Source organism: Eschrichtius robustus, chromosome 12 (genome assembly GCF_028021215.1).
Source record: "Eschrichtius robustus isolate mEscRob2 chromosome 12, mEscRob2.pri, whole genome shotgun sequence".
Classification (NCBI taxonomy): Eukaryota; Metazoa; Chordata; class Mammalia; order Artiodactyla; family Eschrichtiidae; genus Eschrichtius; species Eschrichtius robustus.
The window spans coordinates 4,635,436-4,656,841 of NC_090835.1; the positions used below are offsets into that span (position 1 = coordinate 4,635,436).

A 21,406-nucleotide genomic window follows, 5' to 3' on the forward strand; every position below is an offset into this window, starting at 1 on the left:
AACTTGCTTGCAGTTTCACGGATCACCTGGATCTCTGTGACTCCAAAGTTGGGGCTTTTCTCATTCCTCAGCCTGCTCCCCCCCCCCACCTCGTACTCCCAGGGGGCTCTGACGGTTGCCCAAACCGGGCAACCCAGGGTCAAGGATCAGGTGGATGCTGCCCTGTTCCAATCCATCCTGCAGATAAAGAGCTTGAGAGTGACAAAAACCACCACCATCAACACCAAGTATAGGAGCTGAGCTTTTAATACCCCAATTTGCCTTCGTCTCCAGGCAGAGCTGGGGAAAGGTAGAGCTTCCAGCTTTGGTTATGTGGAGGAGGAGGGGCAGTTGCTGAAGCAGCTCAGTTTTGATGCCCCAGAGTCCCAGCCAGCTTCACAGCAAGGACTCTCCACAGTGAAGAATGGACTGGAGCCGCTGAAGGCTCGCCCAGCAAGGGAGCCGAAACCTGAGACCTGTGAACATCCCCAGGGAAGGTGGGCCCAGCCAGATTTCCCATTCTTTGTTTCTAAGCTCTTTGAGAAAAGGGTGACACTGGGGACCCAGCTCCCCATTAAATGTGGGCAGGTAAGCGTGGCTTCTAGAAGCTCCATACTGGCCCAGAGATGCTGCAGCCTGAGTGCTGGGGAGGAGAACAAGTGGTTTCCGGAAGCTGAGAGAAAGGCCTGTCTCTCCATGGGCCACACTGAAAAGGGGTGGCCCTAGTCCCGGGGCTCCATGCTGGAGGTGAGATCCCCGGGCCTCGGTCCCACGCTCTGGACCCCCGATGTTGTTTTTTCAGTCCTGATGACTGCATTCTGCATTTCCTTGACTGTCCCTCCCGTGGCCCAACACCCAGGCCTGGTCTGGCCTTGACGTCTGGCTCATTTTTATAAACCTGCTGAGGCTGGATGCTCAGGGCCTTGCCCAATCTCAAAATGGTCACTATCAAGAGGAGATGATCATAGCAATGAATTAATTATATTCATTGATATTATTTATAATGTTAACTACAGTCTGTACAGCTCCTTACCATTTACAAAGTGCTCACACACACGCGCAACACACACACACACACAATCTCATCTGATCTTCACAGCAGCTGTGTGGGGGATTTGGAATTTCCATTTTATGGGGGAAGAAAGTGAGGCCCAAGGAGGAAAACAACTGCTCAAGGTCATCAGCCAAGGGTGAGCTGCTGCTGCTAGCATGGTTTTGAGAGGATAGATATGCTCACCCCGCCCATTCATCTCTCCATTCATGTCTCCATTCATTCCTTCCTTCATCCATCTAGCATTTATTAAGCACCTACTATGTGCCCCACTCTGTGCTACACACTTATCCCTAAGCTGGGACACTTTTCCAGAGCAAGAGTTCTCGTGTGCCTGAGAGATGAGTTTGGGGGGAAAGGCGGGTACAGATCCCACCAGCCCCTGGGAAATCAGGACTCCAGACTGGGCCGACCCTGCCGAGTGAGGAGCCTCATTTTTCTCTCATTAATTCTTTTTCTGTTTGTTTGTTTAAACTCAGGGAGCCTGTGTGACCTGGTTCCGACAGGCACGGCTCCTGATGGGGCGGCTGGGGTGGGGGGCGGGGGCTGGGAGACTCCTACAGTTGGCCACAGAGTCCTTAGGCAGGCGCCACCTGGCTGGTCTCTGTCTTGGAGGCAGTGGTGGAGACCTCATCGTCACCCAGTGGGCTCCTGCCGCAGCACAGGGTGGTGAGCATGCAGTTCCGGAACTGGAAGGAAGGGCATGAGTCAGTGTCAGGGTCCCCCAAAATGTGGGTGGCAACCGGCATGGTCGGTGAGATTTGCCTCCACCCCCTTCCCGCTTCTGGCCCTCCCAGCCTCCACTCCCCTCTCAAACGGCTCCCTGGAGGAACTTACTAAGCCTTCGCGACCCCACCCGGAAACGCCAGGACCAAACCTCAGGGGGCTCTGTCACTGGTGATCCTCCATGATGCCCTCTGTGTGCCAAGGGCTATCTGTAAATTATCTCATTTAACCCAAGAGTTTAGGATTTCACCCTTCCTGTGGATGAAGAAACTGACGCCCAAAGAAGGGAAGTGACTTGCCCAAGGTCACAAAGCTAGACACTAGCAGAGCTGGGATTTGAACCCAATGTGTCTGACTCCATGTTTTCCCCACTGGATCAAGGGATCTGCAGAGGAACCACTGGTCTATGTTAAACGACCGCTTTATCCCTTCATTCCTCGGAACAAGACTTTTTAGCTCCCTGTCCAGCTGTGCGGAAACTGTCACCTCTTCCCAGGCTTGGGACTTTGACCGTTTGACCTTTAAGGCAGGCCTCCGAAACCATCTGGACTGGTGCTTCTCATTCTTGAGCCAGCATCAGAGCCACCCGGAGGGCTTGTTAGAAATGCAGGTTCCTGGGCCCACCCTGAGCCTCTAATCAGAAGGTCTGGGGGTTGGCCCAGGAGTCTGAATTTCTCCCAGATGACTCTGACGCCCCGGGGAAGACCAACTCCCTGACCATTTTGTAGGTGGAAAGACTGAGGGCCCAGTCAAGAATGTGGCTCGTCCTCCTGTGGCCTTGGGGGACCTGGACCCTCCCTCCCCACCAGCAGGCACCTGCTTGTTCATCATGATGTAGATGACGGGGTTGTAGATGGAGGAACTCTTGGCAAAGAACGCCGGGATGGTCATGAAGATGGGGCCAAAGTTGGAGCCCTGGTGGGTGAAAATGTAGAACGCCACGCTGGCATAGGGCACCCAGCAGATCAGGAAAGCCACGACCATGATGATGACCATGCGAGTGACCTCCTTCTCGGCCTTCTGCGTGGTGGCCGACTCCTGCTGTTGGGCAGCCGCCTGAGGGGACACAGGGCCTGGTGTTCAGACTGAGGCTCCTCTGGGACGGGGGCTGGGCTCAGCCCAGTCAACGTGCGCGTCCCCAGCGCCCAGCATAGGACCATACCTCCTTGACTGTGAAGACCAGCTGCCCATAGCAGAAGAAGATGATGATCAGGGGGATGGAGAAGTGGACCACGAACATGTAGATGACGAAGGACTCATTGTTGACCTCTGGCGAGAGTGTGTAGTAGTCAATCCCGCACGAGCACTGCATTCCCTCCGGGATGTACCTGAGGACCGGTGGGGGGATGGGGCGGGAGGGGCAAAGGGAGACCCACATGTGAGGGACTTGGGAACAGGCCCAGCTGACCAGAGTCCCCTGCCACCGCCTACTGTAGGGCTGGTCTCACTCTGGGCCTCACTTTCCCTCTCTGTAAAATGGGGATAATAAACCTCTCCTTGGTTGTGTGACTGTGAGGATCACATCGACTGAGATAAGCGATTCAAACGCACCTGCGGAAACAGTTTTGTTTCACTGTTCTGTTCCGCGCCGTGTTATCCCAGGACCATAGTCTCTCCAAGTCTCTCATCCCCCGCCCCGCCCGGCCTGCCACTCCCTAGCAGCCGGAGGCCAGGCCTCGGGCCACGCAGGGCACAGGTCGGCGGGGAGAAAGGAAAAGCACTCCCAAGCTCTGTATTTGAGGCGCCCAGGTCTTTCTAGGCCAAAGAGGGGCACACAGGGTAACTAAGGGATCTTTGCACTTTCTGGAAACAAGAGGCTCCGGGGCGCCTGGTTAGGATGTTTGGGTGATTTCAGAGGATGGAGACACTGGACCGACCTCGGAAAACCCAGTGTCTGTTAGCTGTGCCTATGAGGATGTAACCGGGCCAGACTGGAGAAGACAGGGAAGGGAGCCAGAGTTTTTTGTCCCTTGCTGAATTGCTCAGATTCAGCACGGGGCAAAGAACACTAGCCCCAGGAAGACTGAGAGAGGAGGAAAGTGGAGAGAGATGGGAGTTTCCCGGAAGCAGAGGGACACGAGGCCGCCCACAGAGTCACTAGTCCAATGTCCGGAACCACTGTCCACTGCAACCCCAGCTCATCTCAGCCCATTTGGAGATGACGGCCTAGAGTCTGGACAGGACTGCTTCCCAGAGGCTACAATGTCACACCTGCATGAGGAAGGCTCTGCCTCCCCAGGTGCTGAGGCCTAAGGTCAGAGGAGCTGCTCAACAGGGCACTGGACCAAAGAGGATTGGAATCTGGCTCTGGCTTAGTTGCGGATTAGGGGCGCAGCCAAGGTGAAGGGTTGGGGCGTCTTGGAGTCTCCTTGACATGGGGACCAGCCCCACAGCAGCGTTAGGGGCTGACCCTCTCTTCCCTGCCCTAAACCTCAACCCCATGACAGTTGCCAGCTCGGGACCTGGAACCAGACAGCCCCCCTGGCTGGAGGACCCTACGAAGAGCCCTGGAGACCCTTCCTTCCCTTCCACTTGGTGCTGTTACCTGGACCAGCCGACGAGGGGGGGCGCGGCACAGGCCAGAGCCATGATCCAGGTGACGGCGAGGCCCATGATGGCATGGTTCTCCCCGAAGCGGAAGTTGCTCATGGGCTTACACACCACCACGTACCGCTCAATGGCCAGGACCACCAAGGACCACAGGGCAATTTCACCTGCAAGGTAGCCAGCTGTCAGTCAACATGCCACGTGGCTGGACCTGTCTAAGGAGGGGGAGCTCCTCTGCGGGATGGGGAGAGGGCAGCCAGGAAGGCACCTGGGGGCGGGCCTGGAGCAAGGCCTTAGGGTTGCGGAGGGCCTGGACACTGAAGAGGGGGTACGGGGCAGAGGGGCCAATAGGCCGCACAGAGTAACTCCTAGGAAGGTTAGTTCAGCTGAAGAGCTCTGGGTTCTTGAGGGACACAGAAATCGGGTCATGGGGTCATGGCTAGACTGGGAGCCCTGTAGGGAGTTTTTACAGAAAAATGTGTCCTTCATGGGGCAACAGGCAGAGTTCCTGTCAAAAGATATTGCAGAGGCAGCAGAAGCCTGGAGTTGGGAGGCCTTCCCTCCCTCCTGGGCAGCGGCCTCTCCCCTCTAGGGAAATGTAATAACATGAGTTATGTGGGACCCTCTCCTAGGAGCCAAGGAGCTGCATAATGTTTTGCTCAGAGAAAGGAGGAGGAAATAATGATGTGATTCAGACATCTGCCCTGCACATCACCCCAGAAACTCAGGAGGGAGGGTGGCCATAGGACTTATCGGCCAAACTAGGACATTTCTGAGAGTGAAAGGGAACACTAGTGAGTATTCCAGGACCATAGTTGTAGCAGAGACGTGTCCGCCTGTGTGTGGCACCCTTCTGGCCTGAGACTGTGTGATTGTGGTCACTGAAGGTGACAAACACCCAGTGACGGCCAGAGTCCCAGGAATGGGGCAGAGGCAGCAGCCTGGACACAGGCGGGAGAGAGAAGACAGGAGGCAGAGTGTCCTTGTGGCTGGTGCTAGGCTCTCCCCGTCACCCTGGCTTTGTAATAATGACCTCTCGTGTCTCCTGCTTGCCTGAGAGGCCGTGTGTCCCCAGGGGATGTTCCTGGATCTGAGCCAGGAGACCTAGGCCCTGGTCACTGCCCTGCCATATCCCTAAGTCACTCTTCCCCTCTGCACACTGCAGTTTTCTCATCTGCTAAATGGGATCTATTCTCTGCAGAGAATCAGTTTTTCAGTTAAAGAAAGTATTTTGAAGTATGGTTCAAAACTACACAGATCATCTCACAGGTCTAACGTCTCCCTGTGAATGGAATCATCAACGCAGAAAGCATTCAAGCACGGCAGAGAGGCTGGAGGCGGGCTGGGAGGCACTCAGCTAGATGCCGGAGAAGGACCGAGCCCATCGCCCAGCACAGACAGTCCAGTGACTGGAGGACTGAGAGCCCTCCTCCCGCCCCAGGCTGGGAGCCCTGAACACAGGGATCTGTCTTGTCCAGCTCTATCCCCAGTGCCTGGTGTGGGTCTGACCCAGCACAGCTGCTGCGAGGGAAGCAGAATATGTCTTGAAGGGCCTCAGAGACATGGGCTTGAAACTCAGCCCCGCCAGAAACTCGATGTGACCCCAGCAAGGCCCTTGACTTCTCTCATCTGCTTCCTTGCTGGGAAGCAAGACAATGACCCCACTCCAAGTGAGATCAACAGTGTTCAGTGCCCACCCTCGACAAACGGCAGCCTAGCTCATCATCACTAAAGTGTTTGTTGATTAAGTGAGGGCTTTGGATAATGGCCTCTCAGCCACCATCCCCAAGGCACAGGCTGTCCCCAGACACCGCCCCCCTCACACCGCAAGCTCCTGGCTCCTGTAGCCCCCGTCACCCGCACCCCAGCTCATACCGCCCAGGGTGGCAAAGAAGCCCTCCGCGTTGCATCCCGTGGGCCCGAAGACGAAGTACGCGTGCAGAGAGGTGTAGAGGGTGGTGGTGAAGCCACCGAAGACCATGAAGAGGTTGGCCACGGCCAGGTTGAGCAGGATGTAGTTGAGAGGCGTGCGCAGCTTCTTGTGCTGGACCGTGACGTAGAGCGTGAGGAAGTTGATGGGGAAGCCGAGCACGATCAGCAGGAACATGTAGGCGGCCAGCACGGAGAACTGCCACGGCTCAGCCAGGTAGTACTGCGGGTACTCGAAGGGGCTGCGCACCACGCCCGTCTTGTTAGAGAAAGGCACGTAGAAGTTCAGGCCCTCCGTCCCGTTCATGGCTGCGGCCCTTGCGGCTGCCCTGCGGCAGCTCCAACCCGAGGATGTTGCTGAGGCCTGAGCTCAGCCGCGCAGGGCTCCGGCTGGATGGCTCCAGGCTCTGAAACTACCCGCCCCCCCCCCAGGCCCTTATAAAGTGACCTCCCCTCCCTAAGCTCCTGGCTGAATCAGCACCTGCGAGATTGGGGGTGTTATTAATCATATTAATCCTCACTGCTGCAACTGGGGGCCTAATTGGCTTCCAAGAGGGGCCAAGGTGACTCCAGGTAGAAGGCTGCTGTCGGGGAAGGGAGGTGCTGGGGACCCTGGGAAAGGACAGGAGGCCCGCCCCCAACTCTCCTGTCCCCGAGGAATCTCTGTCATCTCAGCTGATGGCCTTGGCCTGGCATTGGGACCTCTGACTCCATACCCACTTCCTTCTGGCTTAGGGCAAGCAAACTTCGTCTTCCTCCCAAATGGACCATGAGCTCCCAGAGGGCAGAGGCGCCGGTTATTCTCTCATCCCCTCACTCAGCCCCTCACCCATTCCTTCCCCACCTAAGTCACCTCCTGGCTCATCCAGTCACCGCATACTGAGAGTAGCCCATCTGCCAGGTTGTGAGCTTCGCAAGGGCAGGTCACTCCCCATGCCAGACACGAGCCCGGCATCACCCAGGAGCTCAAAAAGCATTTGTTACATTGAATTGGAATTCACTCGCTCACTCGTTCAACAATCATTTATGTGCAGGCCACTGGGGAGCCGAAGCTCGAAGAAGGAGGAGCTTACAGGCTGAGGACGACTCCCGTGTGGGAAGAGCAGCTCCCGGCCCAGGGAGGAAGGCTGCCTACCTGCGGAGATGTCCAGGGAGATGACGTTTTGAGGGAGGGGGGACACTTTGGCAGGTTGCCAAGTGGGGAAGACAGCATAGACTGAAGACAAAGGCTGGGCAGAGGCCTGAGGCCCACGTGGGATGTGGCCTCACGTGGGCTGGGGCCAGCTCTGGTGGGGCTTAGTGCCAGGGGCTTTATCCAGGGGCAGGGGGCAGCGCCTTGGGCAGATCTCGGGGACAGAAAGGTGACTCAAAAGTCCTCAAAGATGGATTGAAGGGACCGAGGATGGAGGAGGGGAAGGGGGGGGGGTGGTGGTGACCGAAGCAGGGAGGGGACAGAGGCCCTCGGGGCTCCTGAAGGCCCTTGCCTGCGGGAGGTGAGCTGTGCCAAACCCATGTCAGGCACCAGATCCCTGCAATGAGCGAGGCAGGTGTGGTCCTGGGCACCCCTGCGTGAAGGGGAGGTGGACCCCGGAAACAGGACTGGCTGGACACTGCAGCACACAGGATGCGACCCGGGATGTCTGGTCAGGCTGGGTTGGGACCGTGGGCCTTGGATGCCGGGTGATAGGCAATGCCATGAGGGCGGGTCCCAGGACGGCGGGATGAGCTCTGGGGGAAAATGAGGGCTCCCATGTAGAGCAGGATCGTGAGGACATCCCCCAGGAGTGAACTGGGAGCCCGGCCTTCAGGTGCTCAGTGACCATGGTCCAGCCACAAATTTTTATCCAGCACCTACTGTGATCCACACGAGGTGCTCAGTTCTGGGGGACACAGTGGACAAGAAGGACCAAGCCCCTGCCTGCAGGAAGTGTCTTTCTGTGGGGGGCGAGGAGCACCCCGCAAACAAATAATGAAACCAATAACAACAGGGTAAGTTCAGACGGCGACTCACTCCCAGCGCACGGTTGTCTAGAGCAGCCCAGGAAGGCCTCTCTGAGAACTCAAGGATGGAAGGAGTTCTGGGGGGGTAGAGACGCTCAGGGAGAGAGAACAGCAAGTGCAAAGGCCCCGAGGCTGGGAATACAAGGCCGGCCAGGGAAGTGCACCAGTCTCCGAGACTTCCATCACTTAAGTTCCCTCTTGCCAGTTTCTCTTCCCACCTGGGTTTCCTACATCTGTCTGCTCAGAAATGTGCCCCCTTCCCTCCAGCCCACCTGGGGCTCCAGACCCCTGCGGTCCCGGGCAGGGTCAGGACTTGCTCGTGGAAGCCTGATGAAATGTGTGCTGGTGAATGAGCCAGGGGCAGGCGTGGCGGGTGGGTGGGGCGTGGCCTCTCAAAGTGCAAGGCGCTTGGCCCAGTGATTAGGCCTGTCGTTAATGAGGTCAAGGTGAAGAGTTTGATTCTGACGCGGCCCTTGGTAGCCAGATGGAAGGAAAGACAGTGGACACCCTGGGTCAACACCAGCCCACACAGCCCTGCCCAGGCCGGGCTGAGCCCTTGACCCTCGACCTCAGGACCTTGCTTGTTACCTCCTAATGCTTATGACAACCTGGAAGCTTTTCATTCCTATTCTGTTCATGTGTCTTTTGTCCATCTCCTAGGCTGTAACGTGACTCCCTCGGGGTAGGCTGGGGTCTGTCCTGCTCACCACAGGGCCCCAGAGCCCAGCTCCACACACAGCAGGAGCATGTAAATCATTTCCCCTGAACCTGAATGAGCTGAGATTTCTGTTTGTTTCACGGAAGTATTCCCCGGGGTCTGGCACATAATAGGTGCTCAAGAAATATTTGTGGACTGAGGGGAGGGATCTAGGTTACATCAGGAAGTGCTTCTCTTCTCTAAGACTCAGGTTCACCCTCTGTAGGAAAGTCTAATAATCCCACGCTCACAGGGTGAGGAGATGGGGGGTTAAAGGCCATCCCTGATGCGATGGAGCTCTGTTCTGTAACGCATGATAAAGAATTAAAAAAAAAAAAAAAAAAAAAAGCTCTTTTTGTTCAGAGGAACAGGCTCATGGAGCGAGCAGGAAGGTCATTAGAAGACACCTACTCTGACCCCCTCTTGCCGCATTTTGCAGGTGGGGAGACCAAGGCCCCTAGTTGGCAGGGAGTCACCCAGGTCATGTGACAAACCTGCCTGGCCACATCTCCCTCCTGCCCCAAAGACAGCTCTCAGGAAGAGCTTCCATTCATAATTCACACCACGGTGCCAATGACAAAAGAGGGCTGCGCTGGGGTGCTGGAAAAGGCCCAACTGAGTCGATCAAGCCTGGGCAGCAGTGGTGGAGGCAGCACTGGGCTCAAGCCTGCGGCTCTCGGTGGCCAAGAGAGCCCCGGAAGGCCCGCTTCCCCTCTCAGTTCGTTGGGATTAGAAAACTCTGGGGATCCATCTGCACGGTAAACCTGACCCGCTTTCCCCACCAGGGAAAGCTCTCACAGACCTTCAGACCGGACGATACAGGTCTCACGGTCCTCCCTCGCTGGACTGAGGCTCTGCGGCCACAAGGCCAGGTGTAGCCCAGCCCTCTCCCCTTCCCTGTGCCTCAGTTTCCTGCAGGTGATCAGTGAGTGTTGCTGAAAGCGTTATCCTCTTCTGAACCTCGTTCAATCCACAGCCATGGAGAGCCCCCGCCAGCTCTACACGCCTGGGGGGCCCACCCATCACACGTTCATTTCCTATTTGGTAGTCGTCACTGTCAGCAACGGTCTTATGTGTCTCCTGACTGACGGCCCATCTCTCTCTAGAAGGCAGGGCCGGCTCGGCCTGTTCTTGGCTACATCTGAGCTCGCAGCCCAGAGTAGGTGCTCAATAAAGATTTGCCCAGTGAAGGAACATCTGCTCCCAGCCCCGTGAGGAGGCCTCAGTCCCCTCTGACCACTGAGGGAAATGAGGTTCCTCGGCAGAGCTGGAATGGAGGCAGGCGGCTAGCCCTCCAGCCTGAGCTCTTTTGTCCCCTGTGTCAGGAGGTCCAGAGAGGGGCTCAGAGAACATGGAGGGCCAAGTCCGGGTGTGGGCGACCTCCTGACCCACTGCCCCCTCTTGGCCAGGCTGAGAACAAGCTGCGAGGAGCCGTGAGGGGTGGTGCCGGGGCCGCTGGGGTTGGCTGTCTCTGCTTCCCCGGGCCAGCCCCTCTGGTACGCCAGGGGTCGGGCTCCTACTTGGCCATGAAGGATTAGGGCTTAGGGGACAGCGCGCAAATAGCTCGTAAGCCTCTGCGTGGAGGTGCTGCTTGGTCAGCAGCCCCCTCCTCCTCCTCCTCCTCCTCCTCCTCCTCCTCCCCGCCTCCCCTCATGGCTTAGCCCCACAGGCTGCGTCACCACAGCCGAGTGAGGCCTTAGACTGAGCTGAGAATGTCAAGGGGGGAGAGGAAAGGAGAGGCCAACTCTCCTCTCCTTCCAGCCTCCTCTCCTCCCGCCCCACTTCCTTCCTCCTTCTTCCTTCCCTTCCACTGCAACATTTGGCCTGAGCTGGGTGCTGGGGACACTCAGATGAATCCTAGACAGTCCCTGTCCTCAAGGAGCTCCCAGGCTTAGGAGGCAGCAGACAAAGGGAAAACGAACGACCGTGAGAGGTGGGAATACGCTCCAGCCCCAGTGCTGTGGGAGCCCAGAGGAGCGAGATTTGGACCAGGAGGGAGGGGAAGTTCCCCAGCCTAGGCAGGGGGACAGCTGGGTCCAGGTCCAGGGAGGGAAGGGCTGGCCGGTGTAGAGGCGCTGGGGCCGCGGGATGGGATGGCAGGGGAGGCAGGAGGGCCTACGAGTCCGGGGGGCCAGCTGGCGGCCAGCAGGGGCCACTAAAGTTACAAGCAGGGGAGGGCGTGGCCGGGTTCCATTCTAGGAGATGTTCTGGAGTCTGGCTGGAGGAGTATCAGGGTGTACTTGGGAGAGTGCTGGGTCCAGGGTGCCAGCCCTGCCCAGTGGTGGCCGCTCTGCTGGGGCTCCCACCTGCCCTGAGGGCAGGGCTGGCACAGTGGAAGGTCATCTGGTATCTGCCACCGGCAGCAACCTTGGAGAAGGGGCACCTGCCCAGCTGTTCGAGAGCCACGAGGGGCTCCCGGCTTCGGCAGCCTTGCTGGGGGTAGGTGCAGACACCAGTGGGCTGAGGCCGGGCTAGAGCCAGGGCCACCTAAGGTCTGGCCTGGGGCTCTTTCTGGGCCACCCAATCCCCGTTTCCTTACCTCCTCCTTCCAGGAACTGGGAACAGTGCTGAGGACCTGGAGCCAAGAGGTCAGGATCAAGTCGCAGCCTGAACCACTTCCAAGCTGCACAGCCTCTGGCAGCCGCTCCTCTCCCCGGGCCTCAGTCTCCTCTTAGTGAGACAGGCATCTCGAGACCCCCGTGGTGCCTTCCTCACCGTGGCATGGGAGGGGCTGTCAGGGTCATCTGACACAGACTGAGCCTGGAACCTCAGTGTCAGAGCTGGAGGGGCCTCTTGTACAGATAGGAAGACAGCCTTGGAGAGAGGGCTGGACCTGGCCAAGACCTTGTCCAGGTCGGAACAGGAGAGCAGCAGGACACGCTGCTCGCGCACAAAGCCTGTGCCTGCCTGCGACTCTGTCTCCACTCAATAAATATTTGATGAATGAAAGAAAAGAGAATGTCACTGAGCCTCAGTCTCAGCATCTGTACAATGGACATCCTTGAAGACGGCTGAGGGTTACAGAAGATGATGCATGGAGAGTGCTTGGCACCATGTCTGGCGCTCAGTCAGGGCCAGACTTAACGGGAGCTCAGACCCAGGCCTCTGGAGCTCAGCTCCCCTGTGGCAGCAGAACCTGGCACAGCACACCCTCACCTCTGCGTCGTTCGGCTGAGAGGATGCATGCTGGAGTCTCAGGCTGGGCCCCTCCCCCGCCTCTAGCCTCCATCTGATCTGTCAACTGTGATTGACGCCTGTTAGGTGGCGGGGGGCTGTTTTTTCCCCTCTCCTTTCTCCCAGCCATATGCAAGTGCTTTCAGTTCAAGTAATGCGCTAATGGAAATCCTAACACATTAATAAATGTTTAGCGAGAGAGAGAGCATGCATGATCGTAAGTAATTACACACTCAACGAAGGAGTTCTGTTGGCACAACTGCCTGGCTCCCTTTCTGTATTCTCCTCCATCATCCCCTAAGAGAGATGCAGAGGGAGGAAGGCAGGAGAGGGTGGGGCAGGGGTCCAGCTCTGGACTCACCACTGGGTGGCCTCTGCAGCTGCTCCCTTCTTCAGGCCTCAGGGTCTTCATCCCTCCAATGGGGACATTTGCCCCGCTCTGCCCACTTCACAGATGCCCTGTAAAGTATCAATATCTAATCACCAGGGTGGTTTTCCACACATTCCCTGGCAGCCCAGTTCTCTTCTTCCTGCTGTCAGGACTTTGTATAAAGCACTGGACTGCTCGCTGCCTCCTGGGCAGGTAGAGCGGAGGGCGAAGGGAGAGGCCTCAGGACAGGACAGGGGCTTCCCAGCCAGGGCCCCAGCACCTCCGCTCGCCCCCATGGCGGCAGAATGGAAATCACCCCCCTCCGTCACAGAGCTCTGAGAACTGAGCCAGCCTATGAAGCACAGCTGGCACAGAAAAGGTCCCCAATAAATGTCAGCTCCCCTCCCCAGCTTCCCATCGGCCCTCGAGCTGCCGAATCGGACCCTTGCTGATGCTCAGGAGAAGGGACCTTCCTGGAACCTCAAACGAAACCCACCCGCTCCAGGAGCTGAAGGAAGGGGAAAGCCTCAGGTCAGCTTGGGGGGCTGGGGGATGGTGGGGAGGAGGGGGGCCTGGCCCCAGCTGGGAAGTAGAGGGTCGACTCCAGAGCCCCCAGGAGCGGCAGCCCTCTTTGCCACCTTCTTTAGAGCCAGGTATCTTATTTTCTTGTTGAGATGGAGCCCCGTTACACCAAAATAAATAAATAAATATTTTAAAAAACCCGTTCCCCTACCATTCCCATATTGCCATTTTGATTAGATTAAATTTTAAGAGCACACAAATGTAATGTTCCTCTTAGATCAAATTAGAAACAGGTGCACTTTTGCATAAGGAAATTAAGTTGCAGACAATACGAAGATTTGCGAAAATGCAGGCACGGATGATGAAAATAAGTAGCCCTTTTATTTGTAATTATTGAGGCAATCTGTTCGCAAAGTGTACATGTTAATGGTCTGACAGATCTGTGGACTCCAGCAGGCTGCCGTGAACAACTCAGAGCCGTTCTGAAAGTAACAGATTTTTTTTTCTTAGAAAATATATGTACATTCTCTTCTCCCTCTCCTGGCACTATTTACAAGGCATGAAATGCCATAAATAGGAATTCCGTGGATACACAAGTCCCCTCCCTACAGTACAAACTTGATCTGGGCAGAAGACACATTCTGACAGTTTAACTCTTCCTTCGATAGCCCAGCTGCCTGCAAGGCGGCCAGGAGGGGGCAGGTGGTCCCGAGGGTGCCGGTCAGGGGCTGGGGTCATCGATGCGCCTCCGGCAGTAGGGGCAGCAGGTGTGCTGAAGCACCAGCAGCTCGTAGTCCTCTGAGTGGAACATCTGGGGAGAGACGGCCGTGACCCCAGGCCGCAGCTCTGGGCGCTCAGCAGCCCCAAGCCTGGTGGGGGCCACTGACCTTCCAAGGGCAGGTGGCTTGGCAGTGAGTCGGGGCTAGAGACACCACATCCAGGCCACCTTTGTCTGAGGGCTGGGAGGGAGGGGGAGAAGGTCTGAGGCCCCTTTTTTTCCTAAATGAAGTTCAAAGGTGCATCACATTTGCCCAGCCCTCCTGGTTTAAGGGCAGGTACAGAGAGCACAGGGTCAGAGGCAAGTCCACTCCAGACAGCCCATGGAATGCACGTGAGAGTGGGGAGGGCCTAAGGATGGCCGAGTCTCTCTCCCAACTCGGAGCCCTGGCCTTGGCCTTGGCCGCTGAGGGACACCTGTGCTCCTCCCAGATGCCTGGCCTCCGTAAGGGGACATCTGGGAAATGGAAAAGCAGTGGAGACGAGAAACTGGGAACCACACGTGAGCTGCAGGCAGCAGGCAAGGTACCTGGAAGCAGGAGGGGCACATGGTGATGGAGGCGTCGGGCAGGAGGGAGCGGAAGTACTGCCACCGCAGGGGCGGGGGCCAGCGCTTGACGAGCACGTCCCGCCGGCTCATGGAGCGCAGCACCGAGCGGTTCACCACCACAGGCACAAACTCCAAGCCACCTTGCTGTAGGGCAGGCGGGGAGAGGGGCACCAGGGCCCTCACTCAGCCACGGGGACATGTTTACGTGGGTTATGATCCCACAGAGGACCCCAGACACTTCCCCCACCGGGTCCCTCAGTAGAACCTGGCCAGGCCACCTCTGTGAAGGCACCTCCTCTCCCCTGAGTGGCCCCGACAGGGAGTGTGTGCAGGAAAGGGACCCAAGACCGCCCTCCCAGCAGGCCTCGTGGGCCTCAGCAGCCCGTCACTCAGAGGGGCGCCCTCACCTCGAAGCTCAGCTTGGCTGTGAAGGGGTCGTCGTCTCCCAGGGAATCCAGGGTCTCGTCCAGCCTCAGAGTCTGGGAAGCTGCAGGAGCTGGTCAAGGACGGCACCTCAGGCCGAGGGACAGGCCCCCCCCTCCACCCGATGTGTGGAGACCCACGGGAGCTCCCTCCAGGCCTTGCGTGGCACTCTCCCTACCAGCCGTGGGGAAGCGCGGCAAGGTCTGTGGAGTGGCTTTCCAGATGGAGGGACAGAGGGAATGCGGGCCGGGGAGGAGACGCCACGGTCACAAGAGGCCGGGGCCATGCCCAGAGCACAGGTGGGGAAGGAGGAGACAAGGGGCTCTGACGGGCCTCTGCTGCCCCCTCAGGCCAGGCACGGCTCACGGACCGGCGAGAAGCGCCGTGTGAGCCGAGGCCTGTGGGCCTGCTGGTGTGGGAGCAGCAACGATGGGCCTGGCTGGAAACCACGGCCGGCAAACCCACCAGCTCCTGGAGAAAACACTCTGCAGCTGCTGGGTGGTCTGCAGGCACCTGAAGTGGCCTCGCAGATCCTGTTTCAGGGAGAAGGCGGAGAGCGCCTAGCGGATCCCAGGGAGCCGCCCCCGCTCTGCCAGGCTGGCTGGGGCTCCGATGAGGAAGGGCCCCCGGGGAAGGGAGGCTGCTGGTGCTGAGTCAGGTGCGGGACGTGGCCCCGCACAGCAGCTACAACCCAGCCTAAGCATCTGACGTTGAGTGCGCAGAGAGGGCGGGCGGGCGTGCGTGCAGACACGGTTCCCGTCTCCGTCCTTCAGTAAACAACTGCCTGGGTGTCCCTCAGTCCTGTTCCTCCAAACGTGGTCCACAGACCAGCGGCATCGGCATCGCCTGAAAGCTTATAGAAACACCGGCTCCCAGCCCGCTGAGACCTGCCCACCCAGCTGCTGCGTGCTCACAAGGCCCACCATGTGCACGCCGCGGCTCGGCTGGGACCCTGACTGCGGTCCTGGCCACAGGGACACCTGACGTGTGGCCTGTGGCCCAAGCTGTTCCAGGGAGGGCGTGCCCCGGGGTTTATGCTGACACGCTGGGAGGAGCGCCGGGGGTCGCAGGGCTGATGGGATGCAGGGTGGGTACTGCTGGTGGGGACGGGGCAGGTGCGGCCTAAGAATGAAGCTACCAGAGGACAGCAGGCCCCAGAGGACAGGAGACAGGCTCCCGTCAGCGCTGAGTGAGCATCTGGGTGAGGCTGAGCACCCGTCCACGCTAGGTTTCTCTACACCCTTTTGTTGGCTTGGCCTGTCCAAGTTGTGTTTCTGTCCCTTGTCTGTAAAAGTGACCTGACCAGAAGAGCTGGGCCACTGATACAGGCGTCATATGCCGCGCTGGCTGCTCATCAGCCCCACACAGCCAGAAGCAGGGGAGCGGCCTTCAGGAGCCAGGGGTGGGTGGGAGGCCCTCCTGGGTGCAAGGCCAAGGCAGCATCTCCACTTCCACGTGCCACTTCTGGCCTGCGGGCACGTGCTGTCCCCTCCTGCACCTCTGCACCCTGGCCAGCGCTCTGCCCATTTCTGGCCCTGTGCCTGCTCCCACATGGTCCTCGCCATCACACAGGGTGGCCTGCCCTGCCCTGCCCTGGCCTTACCCCCCAAGGCCCCTGCCATCTGGCGTGCTCCCAGGCCGACGCTCAGCCGACACACACAGGGTCTGGCCGGCACCCAGGATACTGTTGCTCGCGATCTCTTGCCATTTATTCTCACGCTTGTGTCTTGGCGCCTCCAGGTCAATTAGGGAGACGGCTTCTTCGTCAGTGATCCCCTCCTCCAGGTAGAATTCAACCAGGTGCAGCACCTCTGCAGGCACAGGCACAGGGAGGGGGAGGGGCTGGGGCTGGAATGCTCTCACCAAGCAGCGTGGGGGGTGGAAGGGTCCCAGAGCTCCTTCCCCACCCAGCACAGGCCTCTCTGAAAGCTGGCAGGTGCAGCATTGCCGCCTGACACATCTGGGGGAAGCAGGCACGTGTGCGTGTATGTGTGTGTGCGTGCAGGCATGCGTGTGTACGCAAGGGTGAGCACCGGGGACCTTTACCCCTGCTCTGTCCCCCTAGGAGCCAGAGGGACTCCTCTCCGAGGGAAGAAGAAAGGCGTCTCTCTGCCCAGCTACCGGGAAGGGGCTTCTGACCCTCGTCAACGTGGAAGGAGCTGGGACTTGAGAGCCACGTCAGCCTCGCAGACGGAGTGCCTGACTAGTGGCGCCTCTTCCCAGGCATTTTCATCAGGCAGCGCCGCACACCGGGCTCTGAGGGGTGGGTGCTTCAGGCCTGGGCAGCACTGGGGTCCTGCCTCTGGGAACCCGGAATGACTGTGCGTGTCAGGCGGGGTGGGGGTCTCACAGTCCCCGATTTCCAAAGGAGGAGACAGGTGCCCCACCCACACGCCGGCCGCCCCAACCGCACACGACACTCACCGTAGGAAGAGGCTGAGAAGACGAAGGGCTGGCGGCAATTGATGCAAACATTGCCCAGGTTGTTTAGCAGCGGGTTGTTGGTGGAGCAGCGGTAGCACAAGGGCACCAGCTCCTAAAAAACGCCAGCAGCACAGCGGCCCGAGGGCCCAGCAGGGGTGGGGTGGGGTCCAGCCCCGTCTCCTCCCCTGGCTTCAGCTCCCTGGGGTCTGGCGGCTGAGAGGAAAGGCCACCTGGGTAGGTGGGCAGGGGGCACTGGAGAGGGCGCAGCGCACAGGCTCTGCGCCGCGGCAGAGCAGCATAAGGGCCTACAGGGACCACAGCGGCCCCGGACACCCCCTTCCCAGGCAGGGCTCAGCAGCGCGGTTCTCCTGGCAGGAACGACAACCACCACGGCCCCGTTTACCAGTCCCCGTGCTCCCTGGACTGCGCTAAGTGTATCCCCCACGCCGGCTCACTTCTCCTCACAGCCTCGCGCGGGAAAGCTACTAGGCGCATCCCCATTCCACAGAGCTGGAAACCGAGGAAATGGGGGAGCTGGGATTTGAACCTAGATCTGTCTGATGCCAAGTCTCCGCTCTGAGCTTGAAGGAGGGGACTGTGAAAGAGACAGCGGCTGGTTGGGTTGGAGGAAGGCGGGCCGGGGCACAGACTGAGCTGCAGACACTCGGAGTAGATTTGCTGGCGAGTGACAAGCCAGTTCCAGAAGGGGTGGGCTCGGGGAGGGGCTCCTAGGACGAGGTGAAGGCAGGGCCAACCTGGGCACTGGGGCGGAGCAGACCTGGAGCCTCGGGAGAGCTAGGAAGCAAGGGAGGGCAGGGCTGTGGGGCTCGGGGGGCTGGGGACTGTGGCAGAGAAGAGAGGAGACAGAGAGGGAAGAGGGGAGAGAGTTGGCAAGCCAGGGGCTTGGGCGGCAGTGGGTGAGGGTGCAAAGCCCCAGGAGCACGGCAGCCATCTACAAATGAACCCAGGTCGCACCAGGAGGTGTCAGGAGAAGCCTCCTGCCCGAGGGGGCCGCGCCCTCACCTCGCTGTCATGGAAGGGCTTGGAGCGGATGGTCAGGCTGCCCAGCTCGATGGACTTCTGGAACCTGGCGGGGGTCTGCAGGCCCTGCAGCTTGTCGTAGGCGTGCCGGGCCAGCTTGTAGGCACCCAGTGCTTTGCTCTGTTTGGCTAGAGTGAAGAGCGTGTTCCTGTCGAAGACGACGTTAAGGACAGTAGAGGCCACTCCAGGCCCGAGAGCTGGCACCGCCCACCTCTGGAGTGAGCCCCGTGCTGGAACGCAGCTCGTGCTGGTGCCAGGAGAGCACGGGAAGGAGTCTGAGCACTGCCTCGCTCATTCGTGGGATGTCAGTATATTTCTCGGATATCAAGGCCCAGAGATTTTTCCAGAGATAGAGACTGCGTAGTTTCCATTAATATTTTAATCTTGCTTGGGGTTTCTGGGCCTGCTGATGGCTCATTCTGTACCCTGCCTAGGCCAAAACGGCTCTCTCCGCCTCACCTAGCCTGCCAGCCAGGCCCTAGGATGCCTGGCACCAAGTGCCCCCCTGCTCCAGCCCCGCCAAGGGAGCCTGGTCCCAGACCGCCTGGAGGCCGGTCCCCGGTGCAGACACTCCTCTGCCTGCACTTCACCAAGGCCATGGCGAGCTCTGAGCCCGGCCTCCCTTGCCCCGAGGACCTCCTTGGAACCCCTAGTCTTTGTGCTCGATCTCAGGTCACCTCAAAGGCCGGCTGTGCCCAGGCCTGGCCTGCCCTTCCTCCCCTCCCCCCACCTATGAATGCCCTTCCCCACTTCTCCCTAACAAGCCTCAGCTAAACGAGGCCGAGGCCCAAGCCTCCTCCCCACTCTCCTTCCTCGATGCTCCTGTTCCCCACACCCCCAGCGTGGCCCCGCCCACCCCAGCAGTCACATGGAGGCGAGTCTCCTTGTCTGTGTCTCCACTGTGCCTGCTCAGAGTCAGGGACTGTGTCGGGAGCTGTTTCCACATCCCCAGTGGACAGCAAGGGTGACGCTCAGGGCAAGGGTCCAGTCAAACTCTGCTGACTTGAACAAAACTTGCAGCAAAGGCCGGGTGTAGGTCCCGAGAGCCCCTTGGTCTGCGGCAGCTTCCCCTGAAATGTAAATGATGGGCCTGAAACCCTTTAGAGAAGCTAGTTCTCACCTCTGAACCCTCTCCTGGGAGGGTTTTTCACTCACAGAAAGAAGGCAGGGTTGGGTGGGGCTGGGAAGGGGCTTAGAGATAGTGATGTTTAGAAGAGGACATGGGTTTATTACGACTTTTATCACTTTGAGGACCTTCAGGATTTGGGGTCATTTCCTGGTCGTTTCTGGCAGCACAGGCCCTCAGGCCCCTCCTCAGCTCACGGCCCCTCCGTGGCCCTTATCAGACAGAGGAGAGGCTGGCTCACAGGGAGGCCCTCAGGCCACTCCCCCTCCAGCCTGGCTCCCACGCAGGGGGCCTTCAGCTCCTCCCTCCCCCCACCTCACTTCCCTCCAAGCCCTTCCAGGCACTGGATGCTCCCCTGGAACATCTACTCCACGTCTTCCCTGGTTACCTCAGCCTACAGGATGGCTGTCACCTCCTCTAGGCAGCCTTCACCAACCTTGGCCCCAGCCTTAGCTGCATTCCACCCTCGGACACAGCACACGCCCCACTGAACCAGGCCCTGACACTCGTCACCTCCCCCATTTGATGGCAGTTTGTCGCCTACTGCCTGGCCCGGTGCCGGGGATGCAGCAGGTGCTCCGTCCACCTGGGCTGAATAAACGCTCCCCCAACACCCCCCAGGGAAGTGCCCAAGATTCCAAGCCCGAAGGCCTGGCGTTTCCTTCATTTCAGTCACACCCTCATCTGTGGGTTCTGGGAGGGCCTGGACAATGTGTTGGCCAGAGGCCTGCTGCTGGGCCCAGCCCAGAGAGCCCTGAAAACTAATCCTCCCTTGGCGCTCCCTCTTTCTCCCTGGCTGAGCCTCTTGTCCAGCCGAACAGCAGCGGCAGGGCGAGCTCTCTCCCCTCCCAGAGGCAGCTGGAGAGAGGGAAACTTCTGCCAGCAAAGTGCTCTGGCCATGAGACAAAAGGGGCGGGACAGAGGATGGGGTGAGAGAAAGGATACACTTTAGAGATGCCCAGGGGAGTGTCCTTGGTCAGGCTGTGCAGCAGGAACCTGGAGATGTTGAAGAGCGTTTCGGGAAGGTGGAAACTGAACGGCTCCTCCTGCCGTGAGGAATGCAAACAGGATTGAATTTCTCAGCCGAGCTGCTGCTGGGCCGGGAGAGAGGCAGACACCAGTAACTCTGAGCGACTTCAACAGAACAGCAGACCCACAGTGGGCACCTACTGTGTGCCGGGCGCCTGCAGCCACTGCCCCGGGTGGTCCCCAACCCAACCCTGTGAGGGAAGCATTGTCATCCTCATTGCGCTGACGAGAAAACCGAGGCCCCGAGAGGTGATCGGCCCAAGTCACCAGCTAGAAAGGAGTGGAGCTGGGATTCAAACCCAGGTCTGATCCCAAAGCCCAACACTGTCTTTCTCCCAAGCTCACTGCCTCTGGGGTCAGTAATGATTCCATTTCCCTGAGCTCAAGTTGTCTCCAAGTAGCTCTAAAAGAGGAGACCTTTATGCGATTTAAGACACGACCTCCATATAAGCACGTCTTTAAACAGAGGCAATTAACCCTTTGTAGCATGAAATCGCAGGCTTCTTCTCTGCTGTCCAGCAGCAGCCTGACTGTGCGACGCCCACAGATGTGCCAGGCGCTGGGGCTCCCGGCTGCATCCCTCTGCCCCCAGCGCCTGGCACAGGCCCTGACAGACAGGCACTCAAGACACGTGAGTTGAATGAGCAGGTCTTCTGCACCTAGAGGCTGCCAGAAGCTCAACACAGTAGAGCAGAGGGAATTTTCTATCAGGAGGAGTCTATAAAAGATGAAGAAAACCCTGTTTTGAAGGAATCTGGCACGCTGCTTTAGATGACAAGATGAAAGCTGGCCGGCTACCCCCCCAACCCCCGCCCGCCACAGTGAGCACTTACTGGTAATAAACTGACATTTCCTGAAGGGTCTTGCTAGGACACAGTCATCACTGAGCCACCAGGACTTAGGCCCTAATTGGTCTCAGTTTGTGAGGACTCACTTTACATTACTTCTTTGGTCCAGAGCCCAGCATTCTCTCTTTAGTTCTCACTTAGATTTCTATAGCCTCTGTTAGTTCCAAGAACCCAAGAAAACCTGAGAGTGCA

At 58.7% G+C, this 21,406-nt stretch overlaps 2 protein-coding genes across 14 annotated transcripts in view; both read right to left on the reverse strand.

Moving 5' to 3' along the window:
* Nucleotides 1-257: 257 nt before the first annotated feature.
* On the reverse strand, nucleotides 258-6,644 carry RHO (rhodopsin). The gene is made up of 5 exons (XM_068558678.1): nucleotides 6,179-6,644; nucleotides 4,302-4,470; nucleotides 2,919-3,084; nucleotides 2,573-2,812; nucleotides 258-1,719 (listed from the first exon to the last, which is right to left on the reverse strand). Exons 1-5 carry the CDS (start codon nucleotides 6,537-6,539, stop codon nucleotides 1,609-1,611), a joined length of 1,047 nt encoding a protein of 348 aa, XP_068414779.1. The 5' UTR covers nucleotides 6,540-6,644; the 3' UTR covers nucleotides 258-1,608.
* The window catches only part of IFT122 (intraflagellar transport 122), a 76,209-nt gene continuing 61,189 nt past the window's right edge, over nucleotides 6,387-21,406 (reverse strand). For 3 of the 13 annotated variants that reach the window (XM_068558665.1, XM_068558676.1, XM_068558666.1), the window contains exons 23-28: nucleotides 20,283-20,383; nucleotides 18,194-18,359; nucleotides 17,171-17,282; nucleotides 16,432-16,557; nucleotides 14,731-14,810; nucleotides 13,908-14,467 (exon numbers count right to left, since the gene is read on the reverse strand). In XM_068558665.1, the coding sequence (XP_068414766.1) occupies nucleotides 14,069-14,467; nucleotides 14,731-14,810; nucleotides 16,432-16,557; nucleotides 17,171-17,282; nucleotides 18,194-18,359; nucleotides 20,283-20,383 (984 nt within the window). In that variant the 3' untranslated portion in view covers nucleotides 13,908-14,068. Of the gene's footprint in view, nucleotides 6,492-6,704; nucleotides 7,961-12,465; nucleotides 12,564-13,355; nucleotides 13,884-13,907; nucleotides 14,468-14,730; nucleotides 14,811-16,431; nucleotides 16,558-17,145; nucleotides 17,966-18,193; nucleotides 18,360-20,282; nucleotides 20,384-21,406 lie in introns of those variants that run through there. The other 10 variants (XM_068558667.1, XM_068558677.1, XM_068558669.1 and 7 more) reach the window with 9 other exon arrangements.